General features: G+C 39.9%; 1 protein-coding gene across 1 annotated transcript; it reads right to left on the bottom strand.

The window, feature by feature from the left end:
• Window positions 1-472: 472 nt before the first annotated feature.
• On the bottom strand, window positions 473-9164 carry LOC102222622 (procollagen C-endopeptidase enhancer 2-like). Its single transcript, XM_023346813.1, has 9 exons — window positions 9043-9164; window positions 7880-7988; window positions 6439-6697; window positions 6123-6247; window positions 3641-3777; window positions 2675-3546; window positions 2496-2576; window positions 1763-1933; window positions 473-839 (listed from the first exon to the last, which is right to left on the bottom strand). Exons 1-9 carry the CDS (start codon window positions 9135-9137, stop codon window positions 709-711), a joined length of 1980 nt encoding a protein of 659 aa, XP_023202581.1. The 5' UTR covers window positions 9138-9164; the 3' UTR covers window positions 473-708.
• Window positions 9165-13250: the final 4086 nt, after the last annotated feature.

Below are 13250 nucleotides of genomic sequence, written 5' to 3'. Positions count from 1 at the left end.
CACAGCGCTTCAATTTTTCCATGTTTTACGTTACGGCCTTGTTCTAAATTGTATTAAACGATTTTCAAAATTCTAAAAGCTCAAATTGCAGACGTTTCCTCTGATCATCTTCGGGATGTTTCTTCAGCTTCATTGGGCTCCACCTGTGGTAAATTCAGATGATTAAATTTGATCTATATAAAGTCTCACAGTTGACACTGCAGGTCTCCTTTAATCTGAGTGGAACAATCCCGGGTTCACTAAAGATCAACTATTTTAAACAAAAAGGGGAAAAAACACACAAACCTCTGTTATTGTAACCCTTCTTCTCCGTTATATATCAAAAAATGCTTTTGTTTTGCAAAGAGGATTTACTCCAAATAAAACTATGTAAATGCCACAAACTTTCTAAAATGAACTCTACTGCTAACTTTTATTAAACATGAGCCATTTTTCTCATTTCATCTGTTAAGACTTCAACAGCAGAAACATCTGAAATATCCCAACAACTGTTTATTTTGTATCCCTTAACATAGAAATTAATTAATTTCATTAATACATAATTTACATACAAAATACAAGATGAAATAACGGTGAATATTTAAAACGTGACAGCCTTCCATTAGTAGACATAAGTTAAAGCTTTGGAGGATGTTATTAAAACTTCTGCCAATCTTTGCAAGATGTATTTCTCTGCTGTGGATCTGACTGGTGGCTGAGACGGTGACATTAGCACGATTTGCGGGAAAGGATTTCCAGCGACTTGGCATGCGCAGGTTGATAAATCAGAGCGAAGTTGGACGGGCTCAGCTGGCCGTTGCCCTGGGCGTCAACCGTCCCCATCAGCACGTAGTTCCGACCTGAAGGGCAGAAAAAAACCAAGACAAAAAAATTTGCAACTGTGACGAAATTTCTGGGCTTTTTACACCAAAACATAGGGCGTAGTTGGCTAAATTATGGACCGTATATTTTAGAAACGGCTCAAGAATTTATTTTTGTTCTCTTTCTTTTTATGATGTCTTGCTGATTTAAAGGTACACGGAACAGAAGGAGGCAACATTCAAGAAGCAAATGATCACACTTGTGATTTGTGTACTTTGCTGACATGATTCCCATTTTCTTACTCTGTTTTGACACCCTTTAGCATTTATTTAGTCCAAAATTGCATATTTTTTATATTCAAATCTCGTTTACACTTGCTTCTGTAAAACTTGAAAAAGTCTGTAAAGACTGACATTATTCCAGCCTTTATGAAGACCTGGGAAATACCCCGAACAATGCAGCAATCCCAATGCTTTTTTTTCTTTTTTTTTTACATTTAAAAGATTTTACAAGGAAAGTTTAGATTATTGAACTGGGGTTTGTTGGAGTAGGCATTAAGATTAAATATCTTACTTTGCTGAACAACCTCAGTTTGAATAAATAGGACACACATCTTACCAGAGACTTCAACTAATGACTTGTCAGAAACTCATTGAACTTCCTGAATAATTCTTTTCTGGCCCTATACTGAAAACATGTCAATAAATTGATTCACTATTTTTCTCACTTTATTGACTATTATCAGGTAAACACTTTAACTTAATGATATTTGAGACTTAAAAGCAAACCTTGGTTTAATGTGGTTTTGGGACACAAGATGCTGTAAAAAGACTAAATCATCGCCATTTAGCAAAAACATCTAACAATGCTCGCCACTTTTTAACCAAACAACAGCTCCTCTTATGTCGTATGAAATACAGATACAAAGAAAAGATGGTGAATGCATAGCTCTGTGTTGTACCTTTGATAATCCCCGGGCATTTCTTGCAGGCGGAGTTCAGCGTGATTGACTTGATGGGTCCTGATTTGTTGATCTTGAGGCTCCCTGCCTTATAGGCTTTGATCAGAAACACTTCCAAAGTTGCCGAGCCACTTGGATCAGGACTCAGAGAAGTCACCTTCCCTGTAATCACTGGACGGGTGAACAAAGTGTTAGAGGAAAAATAAAAATGGCTAAGACTTTAAAGTAGACAGATGTGGTTGCTAAGCAATAACCTTTCTGAATTAGGATGTTTATTTCCATTTCTAGGTTATAAAATGGTAACTTATAACCTATAATCAATTTTTTACAGAGGAGATTTTTTTTTTTGAGAGGTACAGAATGAAGTAAAATCTTCCATACCATCTCTGATTTCTTTAGTGTTGGCTTCTAAAAAGTCTATCTTTTGTGTAATTTTTTTGAACAGTCTGGATTCCTAGAGGTCTTTTTTCTTGGTGATGTTACTAGCTTTAAGAGCGAAGAGTGTCCTCGTTATTTTCCCTGGTAGAAAACACATTTCTGTAGATGGATTTTGTTGAATGAGCCTTACAAGTTTAATTTTTAAAGTACAATTAAATAAAATGTCCATAGATATAAAAGAGGTTACACATCAATATGTCTTAGTGAAGAACCTGGTAATTTAAAGGGTGTCCTAATGTTTATTTAAGCCAGTAGACAAAAGATGTTTTACGAAGGAGCTTGAGTTACTCCTCACCAAAGTCATGTGGGCAGAAGTTGGAATGGAGAGTCCCTATCCTCGCGCAGGGTTGAGTACACAGTGGGTTGAGAGGTGAAGCTGCAGGAAATGTTCACACAAACACACATTCAAACAAGAAATACATCAAGTAGCATTCTTACTGATACAGGTACAAAGTACAGCTCCATTTCACTCACCTGTCATATTGACAGCAGGCTTTTTGGTCACAGTCCTGCTCAGTTCTGGTTTAGCTGTTGTTGTTTTGGGCTTTATCTTTGGCTTCACTGTTGGTTTCAATCCAATCTTTGGGGTTGGCTTCATAGGTTTGACTCGAGGTTTCATGGTGGGCTTAGGTTTCACCCAAGGTTTCCGTGAGGGTTTGGCCAGGATTCTAGGCTTGAGTGTTGGCTTAACTATTTTGGTTTTAAGTGAATTTTTATCCCCAGGTTTAGCTGTGGGTTTTCTTACGGGCAACTTAGGTGTAGGTTTCACTGGTTTTGGTTTAGAAGTTGACTTGACTGCAGGCTTGGGAGTAGGTTTGCGGAATGGGGGTTTCTTTACCAGAGGAGTCCTTGAAAACGGTTTTTTGGGGGGTTTGGGTGTTGGTTTAAGACGGATGCCAGGTCGTGGTTTAACAGGTGGTTTTGTAGTTGGTTTAGATGTTGGTATGATAGGTTTAGTAGTTGGTTGGACAGGTTTAGTAGTTGGTTGGACAGGTCTAGTCGTTGGTCTTGGTGTTGTTTTGAGAGAAGGTTTCAAAATGGGTTTAATTGGTTTTATCAAAGGCTTTTTCGTTGGTTTAGGTTTTGGCTTTACAGATGGTTTAGGAGTTGATCTTAAAGCGGGTTTGGTGGTCAGTTTAGGTGTTTGTTTGGCGGGTTTCCTTGGCTTTGAGGTTGGTTTCTGCGGCCTGGAAGTTGGCTGAAGTCTGTAGATGAAGTCACCTCCAGCTGTGGGTGTGCGGGACTCAGGGGGCACACTGGAGTAATGTGCCATGAACCCATCTGAGGTCACACTGAGATCCGACACAAACTGGACAAGGAGCTCGTTGCCATTTGTCACTATAGTTCTACATAAAGGTTGAGAAAATGTCATTGAAACCTCAAAAATGCATTAGTTGAAATTTGTTAATTTTAAAAGTAATTTCTTAGCAAAATTCTCACGCCGGCGCTCTATCTCCGCAGAATTTCCCAATCCTCCTCGAGTCATCGGTCTCTCCTCCATTAAACAATGCCACATAGTCGTAGCGACAGTACAAATCAGACTCCAAGTCCAGCTTCTCAAACTTCACTTCAATCACCTGGAAGACAGATGGCAACACAAACTAAAACTTCCCAAACTTTATGACAGGGAATGACTCAGGAATGTTTATTCCTTCCTGGTTTTCATGAAATGAGTACAGTACAGCCACAGAGAGGTGGACTTGGAGGAGAAGGGAAATACAGAGGGGCTTTTAGCTCTTTCTGTCGCCCTTGGTTACCCCCTCCCCCATTTCCTTTAGGTCAATCTCTTGGCTCGCATGAACACACCTGCAGGAACTCAATGAACTCTTTCATTTAACCTTCATTACCAGAGCCACTGTCACACTTTTCTCATTCCCATGTTTCACAAACACATCCATGTTAGTCAATGTCAATTAGTAACTACTGTATGTTTCCGATTGATGGGCCAGTTTACTCATTTCTTTAAACTTTCTCTTGCAACAACAGCCCACTTCGCACAGCATATCCAGCTGCATGTAAAGTCCAACTAACATTTAAGTTGCTGCATGAGATTAAAAAATTGTCACTGAACAATTTCAATGCTTAAAATGAACCTTTTAGGTGCATTAGGTCTTAGACCAGGGGTGCTCAAGTCCAGCCCTCGAGAGCTACCGTCCTGCAACGTTTAGATGCGTCCGTACTCCAACGGATCAGGATCAGCTCTGAACAGACCTGCTAACGAGCCATTCATTTGCCTCAGGTCTGTTGGACCAGGGAAGCATCTGAAAGTTGCAGGATGGTAGCTCTCGAGGACTGGACTTGAGCACCCTGGTCTTAGACATTTTACAGTGGATCTGTGTCACTGAACTCTGTAGCAGCAGTGTACATATTTGAAGTAGAAACATCCACAGAAAAGTACATTTTGTCCATTCTTCTATGCAAAACAACTCAAGCTCAGTCAGATTAGAGGTAGAGCATCTGTGAACACACAGTTTCAAGTCTTACCACTGATTTTCAAATTGATTTAGGACTTTGACTGGGACATTCAGCCTTAGGTTATATTCCACAATAGGCCTGCCTTTTGTCCATTTAGCTCCATGTCTGATTAACTCTCACCAGCTTTCCTGTGCCCACTCAAGAGAAGCATGACGCTGGCAACCCATATCTGACAGTGGAGATGGTGTGTTTAAGGACCTCCAAAACCTATCAGTTAGTATATGGAACAAAATCCCTCATTTTAGTCTCAGAGCAGAGCTTTTTTTTTTTTTCCAAATGTTTGTTGTGTTTCCATACAACGCTTTTGCCATGTTGCAAACAAAAGTTCTGCTTGGAACATTATTTAATAACGTAACCCTACTTTAAGATCACCATAACGTTCAAGGGGCATTAATCCTTTTACAAGGTCTTATTTAAAACAAATTTCAATTCAAGACTTTAATATCTCTGTGGATTTTTGTGAGTTAGCTGGCAGGACCACCTAGCATGATATGGCTGTCTACAATTTCTTTAACATCTGTCATGATATCACTCTAGTGGATGTTATTTTCTTTTATTTTAACAGTGAGCCATTTTCTGCACACTTGTTGCTAACAAGATGAGCTTAATTGGGTTCCCTGTAGTGTTTAAAATGAAGGAAAGCTTCAGAAATACTGCCACATTGACTGTACAGTTGAGGGGAAAATGTATCAACACTCTACAGGAGAGTTTATTGCAATTATGACCAATTTTTGTATCTGAGTCAGCAAACCTAACTGTAGAAAATTACACTCATGATTTGTTACCCACAACAAATCAGTTATTCTACTTTATAATTGTAAACACATACTTGTAACATTAGTTCATTGCACCATAGAACTGCAGCAGATTCCCTGTACTCACTGTCATCAACAAGTCTTATAAAGGCATAGTTAAATCATAGATGTTTTTTCAGTGACAGAAAGAAAATATACTGGCAACCTTCGAATTCTTGGTCTTCTCTTTGCTTTAAAAATATTTTCTTTATCTTAGGGACTGTCAAGGAAGAGCACAATGTAACTGAAGAGTCATAAAAACCACTTTAAACAAATTGAAACATCAAGTGTTTCAAAACGCCTTCAAAGGATTGTTGGATTAAAACATAAAATTAAACACCTGCATAATTTTGGAGAAGTTGTCCCAATGAAACAAAACTCCACTATTTTTATTCATCTTGATTTAAGTTTCACCCAATCAACAGCAAACATGACCACCTTGTGGTCTCGATGGGGTTCATGAGGACATTTGATCGTTCAAAGATGACTCGATCTGTCCATTTTTTAAAATTGCTTTTCTGCTGGATAACACAGAGAACACCAGGGGGCACTGCCATTTGTAAACAAGGTAAAAAAAAAAGAAAAATCCTTCAAAGTTAAGAGGCAAGTTAGTTACATTACCATAATTAGTTAGTGTATAATGGTCAGCTTACATTGCTCGGCTCGACGGTGATGTGCCAGGAGCAGCTGATACCTGCTGGGTAATTCGAGTTGGGCCAGTTGGGCGTCTTCACAGAACCCTGTGGTTTGGTGAGACGGCCTCCACAGAACTGGTCCTCTGTGAAGTCAAAACAGGAAATGCTCTAGTCCAAGCTAAATGCATGCACACATTGTGATTTGATGGGGTGGTGGCTTTGCTCCTTCAAGATGATGACATTTTAGACAAATTATAATTTTGCACATTACAAATAAAACGGCAAAAATTTCCAACTGTTAAAGTTGAGCAGTTGAAAACTAAGACGCCCAAACCTTCCATATGTGGCTTCCCTGCATTGAAGGAAGCGAGAAATCCTCTCCCTCCAGTGGCGTCGTCAGACACCATCTCCAGCATCATGGTGTTGGAGGTGGAGAGGAGTGCGCCTGGCCTGAATGTCCCACAGAAACGGCCCAGCTTTTGCACCAGGCGCGTGTGACCGTTGTAGACATCCAGGTAGTCGTAGCGACAGGTGGGGTCAGCTTCCATGTCGAAGAGGCGGAAAGACAGCATGACCACATGACTCTCTGGGACCTGGTGTGTTAGGAGAGGTCGAAAATAAGAGTTTTATTACATGCTCGAGTACATTTATATATTTGACATCATACTTCATGCTGGTTTTAAGTGGTAGGAAAACACACATTTTTGTTATGGAATACAAAATACCAGGATGTGCAACATTAAGACCGCAATGACTGACAGCCGTTTCTGGTTCCATGAGCCAATAACATATTGAGGGTGTTGGAGAAATTCTGGTTGCAGTGGGTGTCCACACCCGGGACAGACTGCAGGTCCAAACAAGTTAAATATCCCTGAGAGTACTGGAAGCACATGAGAAAGAGGAAACAATGTCCAATCGTTCCCAGAGGTATTCTTCACTGTTATGATGTATCAGAAATGTTATCAAGCCTGTTTGGTTATTAGTTACAATATGCTACTATCAAGAAGACCTAAGATATTGAAATAAAGCCCGTCAAAGTTTGAATGTGAGGGAACAGCATCACTTCCATCTGCACCATCACCTGGAGGATCTTTATCTGTCCTGTCACCTGAAACATCCTCAACTACATTATTGCATGCTGAGTCTTCACTTTACCTGCAGGGTCTTTGTCTCTCTATCTCCAGAGCATCCTTGTCCTCAGTCATCATCTACTGTACATCACCATCATTGTCACAACTTCTTATTTTATGTCATCCAAAAAGAGTTTACATCCATCCTCTTCAAAGATTACTATCAGAGCAGCCGTCTTGGTCGCCTCTAAACCCCTTGCAACTCCGTATAACCCCAGAAGAGATCAGAGATGTCCCTCCACTGTGTCCTCCTCCACTCCCAGTCTTCGCTTTCAGAGTCGTCAACATCTTCAGCATCTGCTATTGAATCTTTAGCATCCCTACACCTCCTGGAGTCCTCAGAGACCTGACATCTCCCCAAGACTTTAGAACTTTGACTTTTCAACAATCTTTAGACATCTTTCTTCTTTATGTCTCCAGTGTCCATTATTTTCTTGAGTCTTCAGAATGGTGTGGTGTTAGAGATTTTAGGGGCTTGAAGATTACTCCAATCAGCAACTAGTCTTCAAGGACAGAAAATGGTCACTCCTACTCTGCTTACATTAAATACCTTTTCAAAGAATTTTGAATATATCCTTGATGAGAAACAGAGCATCAAGCATAATAAGAAATTTGACATAGAAACATTAAAAGCAATTCACTCACAGTGATGTACCAGGTGCATTTACTATTGGGTTTGTAGAAACTGGGGAACCCTTCACTGGCCACTATGCCAGAGTCAGTGACCAGGTGACCTCCGCAGGGGAACATAGTCCTGAAAAAAAGAGAAATTTCACAGTGGACTCCATGAAATGCATCTTCCCTGATCAGCTGTACTGAAAAGTTTGGAGGCAAAATTTTGAATGCACACATCACTAAATACGCCTGGTGTATGTAACAGTGGCAGCCTGTGTTCTTCGAGGCTAGAGGGAGGTGGAAGTGGTGTGTTTTCACTTGACGCGTGGTCAAACCAGGCCAGCAGCCTTACCGTACGTATACTGTATGTGTGCTGTGTGGAGACTGCACCACAAAAAAAGTTGACAGGAGACACACTTCTCTGCAGCAAATAGGCACTTTCAATCTGCGACGCAACAGACTCCTCACACATGGAGCCTGGTGACACCCACCACTCCACACTCAGATAAACACACATCAAAAGTTCGACCAGCTCCAGCTTTTAATTTTGCTGCACCCACTGTGCGCAGATGGAGTCATCCACTTCTCCAGCAGTTTGTCATCTTGTAAAATCTATTGCTATATATATTTGTTAAGATTGAGAAATTTCTGCTATTTTCACTCTTGTTTTATAATGTGTTGTGAGTCCACTGTGGTGCTGTTTGACCACAGTGGGCTGTACTATCCCAGTGGTTAAAGTCCCTCCCTTCAGACCCTCTGGAGCTCAGCAGCCCACAGGTATTTGTTTGTTACTCATGTTCAATTTACACCCTGTGTGCTTGTGGAAGTCCAGGTTTCACTGGAGCTCTAAAAAACAACGACATAAAACTAAGCTCCAGAGATGAAGAACTCTGCTAACGTGTTGCAGCCACCAGATCCAGAGGCATCTGTGAATGTGCCCAGTTTAATTACTACATAATTTTCAACATGTGTCATTTTCTTTTGTGCAAGTTTACAGGATGTCAGTTACATGCTCCCAACACTAAACACTTCCATTTCCACTGCACTCCCACTGATCCCAATAAAGGAATCGGGCCAGACTCCCAGTCCTGATCTTGAAAATGACTTGCCACTTGTGCACACTTGTGAACATTTTGGGGGAAAAAAAACAAGCTACAAAAAGGAGGATGGTATCAACAGATATGAACTCTTACCTTGAGTCTGTATCGTTTGTCTGGCTCTGCCCTTCAGTCCACCCTAAAGCCAAAGACAGGACAAGAAGACACACAGTCGATGCCCTGTCCTCCATCCTGCTGTCCTCAAAGAGTAGGAAAGAAGGCAGAGGAGGAGGACGGAGGAAGGAGGGATAAGTCAGGCATAGGCGTGGAGAGAGTCTGAGGTTAGGAAAGGGAGGGAAGAGGTGGCAATGATGAAAGGAAAGCTGAGTGGAGGTTGTTTGATGAAGGAGAGAGGGTAAATATAAATGGACAGAGTCCCTGCTACAGCAAGCATCCCCCATATTTTATCCAAATTACAGATATCTATGCAGCGTGCCTGCTTTTTGTCATGTCTCTAGTTGTAGTAATGTAAAACAACGAGGATGTGTCATTGATCCTGGGACAACAGTGATGACAGTTCATCCCATAATCGACAATGTTGCAGGTTCTCATCCCCAGTTGCACACGCCACACATGTGGTAGTCAGGTGATCCCGGCGCATGGCAGCCTCGACTCCAGTAGCTTGTCACCATCAGTGTGTGAATGACTGAATGTAGTGTGAAGTGGACATGACAAAGCATTACACAAGTAAGCCATTTACTTGTGTGGCTTGCAAATGTGTTTTGCAAGTCAAGTGGCACAAATTAACTTCTTTTGTTGGATGTCTGGGCTGGCCATTGGAGATAGGGTTGGGAACTTGGTTACCTGGGGGCATGTCAGAGTGGAGCTCCTGCTCCTTTGCATGAAAATGAGTGTACTGAGAAGATGCAGGCATCTTTTGGAGAAGCTTCCTGGAATCTTCCCTTTGGAAGTTTTATGATCTACACTGGAAGAAAACTGTGGGGCAGACCCAGAACCCCTTGAGCCCCCGTGATCCAAGATCGTCTTAGGATCCCCCAAAATATTCTCCCACCTGGACATGAGACCTCAGTGACCCTATCTCAGTCAGATGCTGCAGTAGCCTAATTTACTTTAGTTGCATTGTAAGTACAGGTGAAGATGTGAAACAATCTTGTTTGAACCTGATGATCAATTTTGTTACTTGAAGGAGAGGGACAAAGGTGACCCTTGATGTCTTCTTTCAAAATGGCCTTGCACACCTTCAGTAATTTTTTTTCTGAACTATCAAGACTTCACATTAGGAGGTTCTGTCGGAGGATAGCCACAATTGTCCAGAATTGCTAGACCAGAATGTTTTCATCCATCCTGCCCAGAGAACAAATGAAGTGAGAACTGCGATAAGTGCAATGTGCCAACATTGAAGGACCCTCATCCAATCCATGTGTGGGCTAACCCACATCTCTACCCAAGATCAAAACATCCTCCAACAGAAATCTCTTTAACAAACCACAAAACAGTTTGGTAATGACCAATGTATTTCTCTGCATGTTGGAGCACTATCACAAGACAAAAGTGAAAACAAAGAGTCTAAAAGGTCAGAAGATTGAAATGCTGATTTCTTTGGCTAGGAAACGGCTCTAAATGTGAGAACCTAAATCTGACATTACAAGTTCGGATCTAACATGCAAAAACAAATAACAGGAGTTATGAATAAAAATGGACAACACAGTAAGTCAAAACTTACTGTATAAAATTGTTTTCTCCTCAAGAGTTTGAACTTAAAATGCTGCAAACCCCAACATTTGTGTCACTGCCAAACGTATGGCCATGATTGTATGTATAAAAACCACTTCACTGCACAGCCAGCTATAAGCAGGACTCTTGTTAGTGCCTGCATTTAGAAAACTCGCTCAGGGTACCTACTTTCAAATAGACCAACAAATAAAAAAAAAACTAAACCCTACATAGAGTTTAGTTAAAGAGTATATTTTTGGTTTGCCTTAACAAGAAGAATATTTGACCATTCTTTCTGCAGAGCAATCGTGAAGTAATTGCTCTGATGTTGAACAAGAAGGCTTGACTCATAATTTCTGCTCTAAAGTACCTTTAATGTACCCTCTCACGAATGAGGTCAATACTCTTAAGACTAATCAATCCTCTCCACTCTAAACTCAACCTTCCATGTCTTTACAGACCTTTCCAGTAACACTGGAACCAAAATAGCCAATGACCAGGCTCAACCCACAGATTTAAGAGTCTAATTGTTTAAAATGGGTGTGTATGCTGAAAAGCTAAGATTTACATCATGACACCGTGTTTACATGGTGTTTGAAGTATTAAAATAGGCAGTTATGAGAATTTTTAGGGGGAGCCTCAAATATTTGTGGATTTTTGCTAATCACAGGCTATTGTGGTCCCTAAACCATGCGAATGCCGGGGTCCACTGTTATTTTGTCATGTTTTCAATAACAATTAAATTCTTTACTCTTAATTTAATTGTGTGGTTCAACTTTCTATGGCAAACCATGGGAAGCTAAATGAAAAACATCTGGCTTTGTTGCTAAATATGTCTGACTTAAATGAAGATCTTTTAGGTTTTGGGGTCCTTAAGTGTTTCTGCTGTCAGATAACACTCATAAACACAAAATGTTTATTTTAGAGTACTGGTATTTACTAAATCAGCATCAATGGAGGTGATATGATTTTGATAACTATTTCTATAACACAGCCTATTTAAACTTTTGCATCCATATGGTAGCAACTACAGCTGCTATAAAGTTCCTGCCTTTTTATCTCTTGTACTGAAACCATCACTTTGAAAATGTTAGACTAATCAGAACCCTGGACTAAGCTAGCCTGCAAGACCATACATTCATTGTCAAAGTAGTCGTTTTAACCTACTTTACTGGGCTGGATTTCAGAGTGTAGAGCCAATTAACTTTTATGGCTAACTTTGATGTTAGCCATGACTAAATGTTAGCTTACAAATTCTACACCACACTGTTCAGAAATAAGTGAGTACATCTGAAGTTAAAATACCACCAGAAAAGCCCACTCGAACTCAAATATGGCAGATACGTAAACATGTCAAAGGTTTAATTGTCACTGCTGTATTAAATAACCGTTTATTTGAACATCTGTCAGTCCAAACCTGAATGAATGAAATACTCTGCACACACAACCTCTCTCATGTTCTAGTGAATATCTGTTAATATCTTAAAGCTGCAGGATGTAGTGTTTATATAATATATATATATATGTTTTTTTACATATTTGTTAAAACTATCACTATGACAGTATAATATGGGTAAGATCTACTAATAGCATTACATCAATATATTACTCAAGTGTCATGAAGAAGCTCAAGGTATATTTTTGTTTTCCAAAAGGTTACTCAGTAAATGTAAGTTTACTACTCACCTTGGCTTAGAGCTGTATGTGGGCACAAAAGCACAGTTGAAATTTGACTAAGAAAAAAGTGATTGTTAGCTTCTATTTGTTCACATTGTGATGATAAAAGTTAGAACATTGACTTTTGCTTGATACCTGTGACAAAGTTGCCAAAACAACTTTAGGCTGTTGTTTTTGCCTGGACATGAAAGCACAGTTTAAGTGAGAGCTATTCTCAAAGGTTAATTGTATTTAACCTTTGGGAATAGTTGTGCACTTACTACTGAACATTTTACATATTGTTTTACAAGACCTATGTTTAGCTTTTAACGCTAGTTAGCTTAATTTTTTTTTTTTTTTTTTTACTCTTTTCACGCTAGGAAAGTTAGCATGTTGACTTTAGTTTTTTGAGAGCAGTCCTTTTATAACTTGCTGCTTTGTGAAAGCTGCAAAGGCATAAAAATGTTCATTTCTCATCTGGCCAAAAAAAACACAACATAAACAGTTCAGCATGTAGCATGTTAGATGCTGTCTGATAGCCTTTTCACTCTAGAAAAGTTGGCATTTTGACTGTGGCTTTGTTTTGTATGACAGCAGCAGCAAGGACAAGTCTAGACTAAAGCTGACGAGCCAAGAAAAGCACAGCATATGTGAAGGTTGATCACGGGGATTAAATTCCTTTGCGCATTGTTAGAAACCAGGGGATGAAATTATTAAAGTGCAGGAAAGAATGCTAAATAGCCAGCCCCAAATAAGAATTAGTTTTTAAATGTAGACCTACTGGGCCATAGATCAGAAGCACAAGCAAATTTGGTACAGAAGGAAAGTTTATAATTAGAAAAGCTTTCAGCTAATTTATTAACACCTACCCTCTCATAACTGGTTCGACACACAATAAAAATCATTACTGTCATCACTGTAATAAAGGGTTGCAGTGAAGTCAACTTTCCCACATTGTTTGTCTGAACGAGGAC

Source organism: Xiphophorus maculatus, chromosome 14 (genome assembly GCF_002775205.1).
Source record: "Xiphophorus maculatus strain JP 163 A chromosome 14, X_maculatus-5.0-male, whole genome shotgun sequence".
NCBI classification, from domain to species: domain Eukaryota; kingdom Metazoa; phylum Chordata; class Actinopteri; order Cyprinodontiformes; family Poeciliidae; genus Xiphophorus; species Xiphophorus maculatus.
The sequence above is the reverse complement of the archived record's forward strand: the minus strand, read 5'-3'. Positions and strand labels throughout refer to the sequence as shown.

Bases quoted from the DNA above. Each gene is read 5' to 3' on its own strand.
- LOC102222622 (XM_023346813.1), bottom strand. From the start codon at position 9,137: ATGGAGGACAGGGCATCGACTGTGTGTCTTCTTGTCCTGTCTTTGGCT. The intron at 7,989-9,042 runs GTAAGAGTTCAT...TCTTTTTTTCAG, and splicing joins ACAAACGATACAGACTCAAG to GACTATGTTCCCCTGCGGAG. The intron at 1,934-2,495 runs GTGAGGAGTAAC...TCACCCGTCCAG, and splicing joins CTTCTGCCCACATGACTTTG to TGATTACAGGGAAGGTGACT.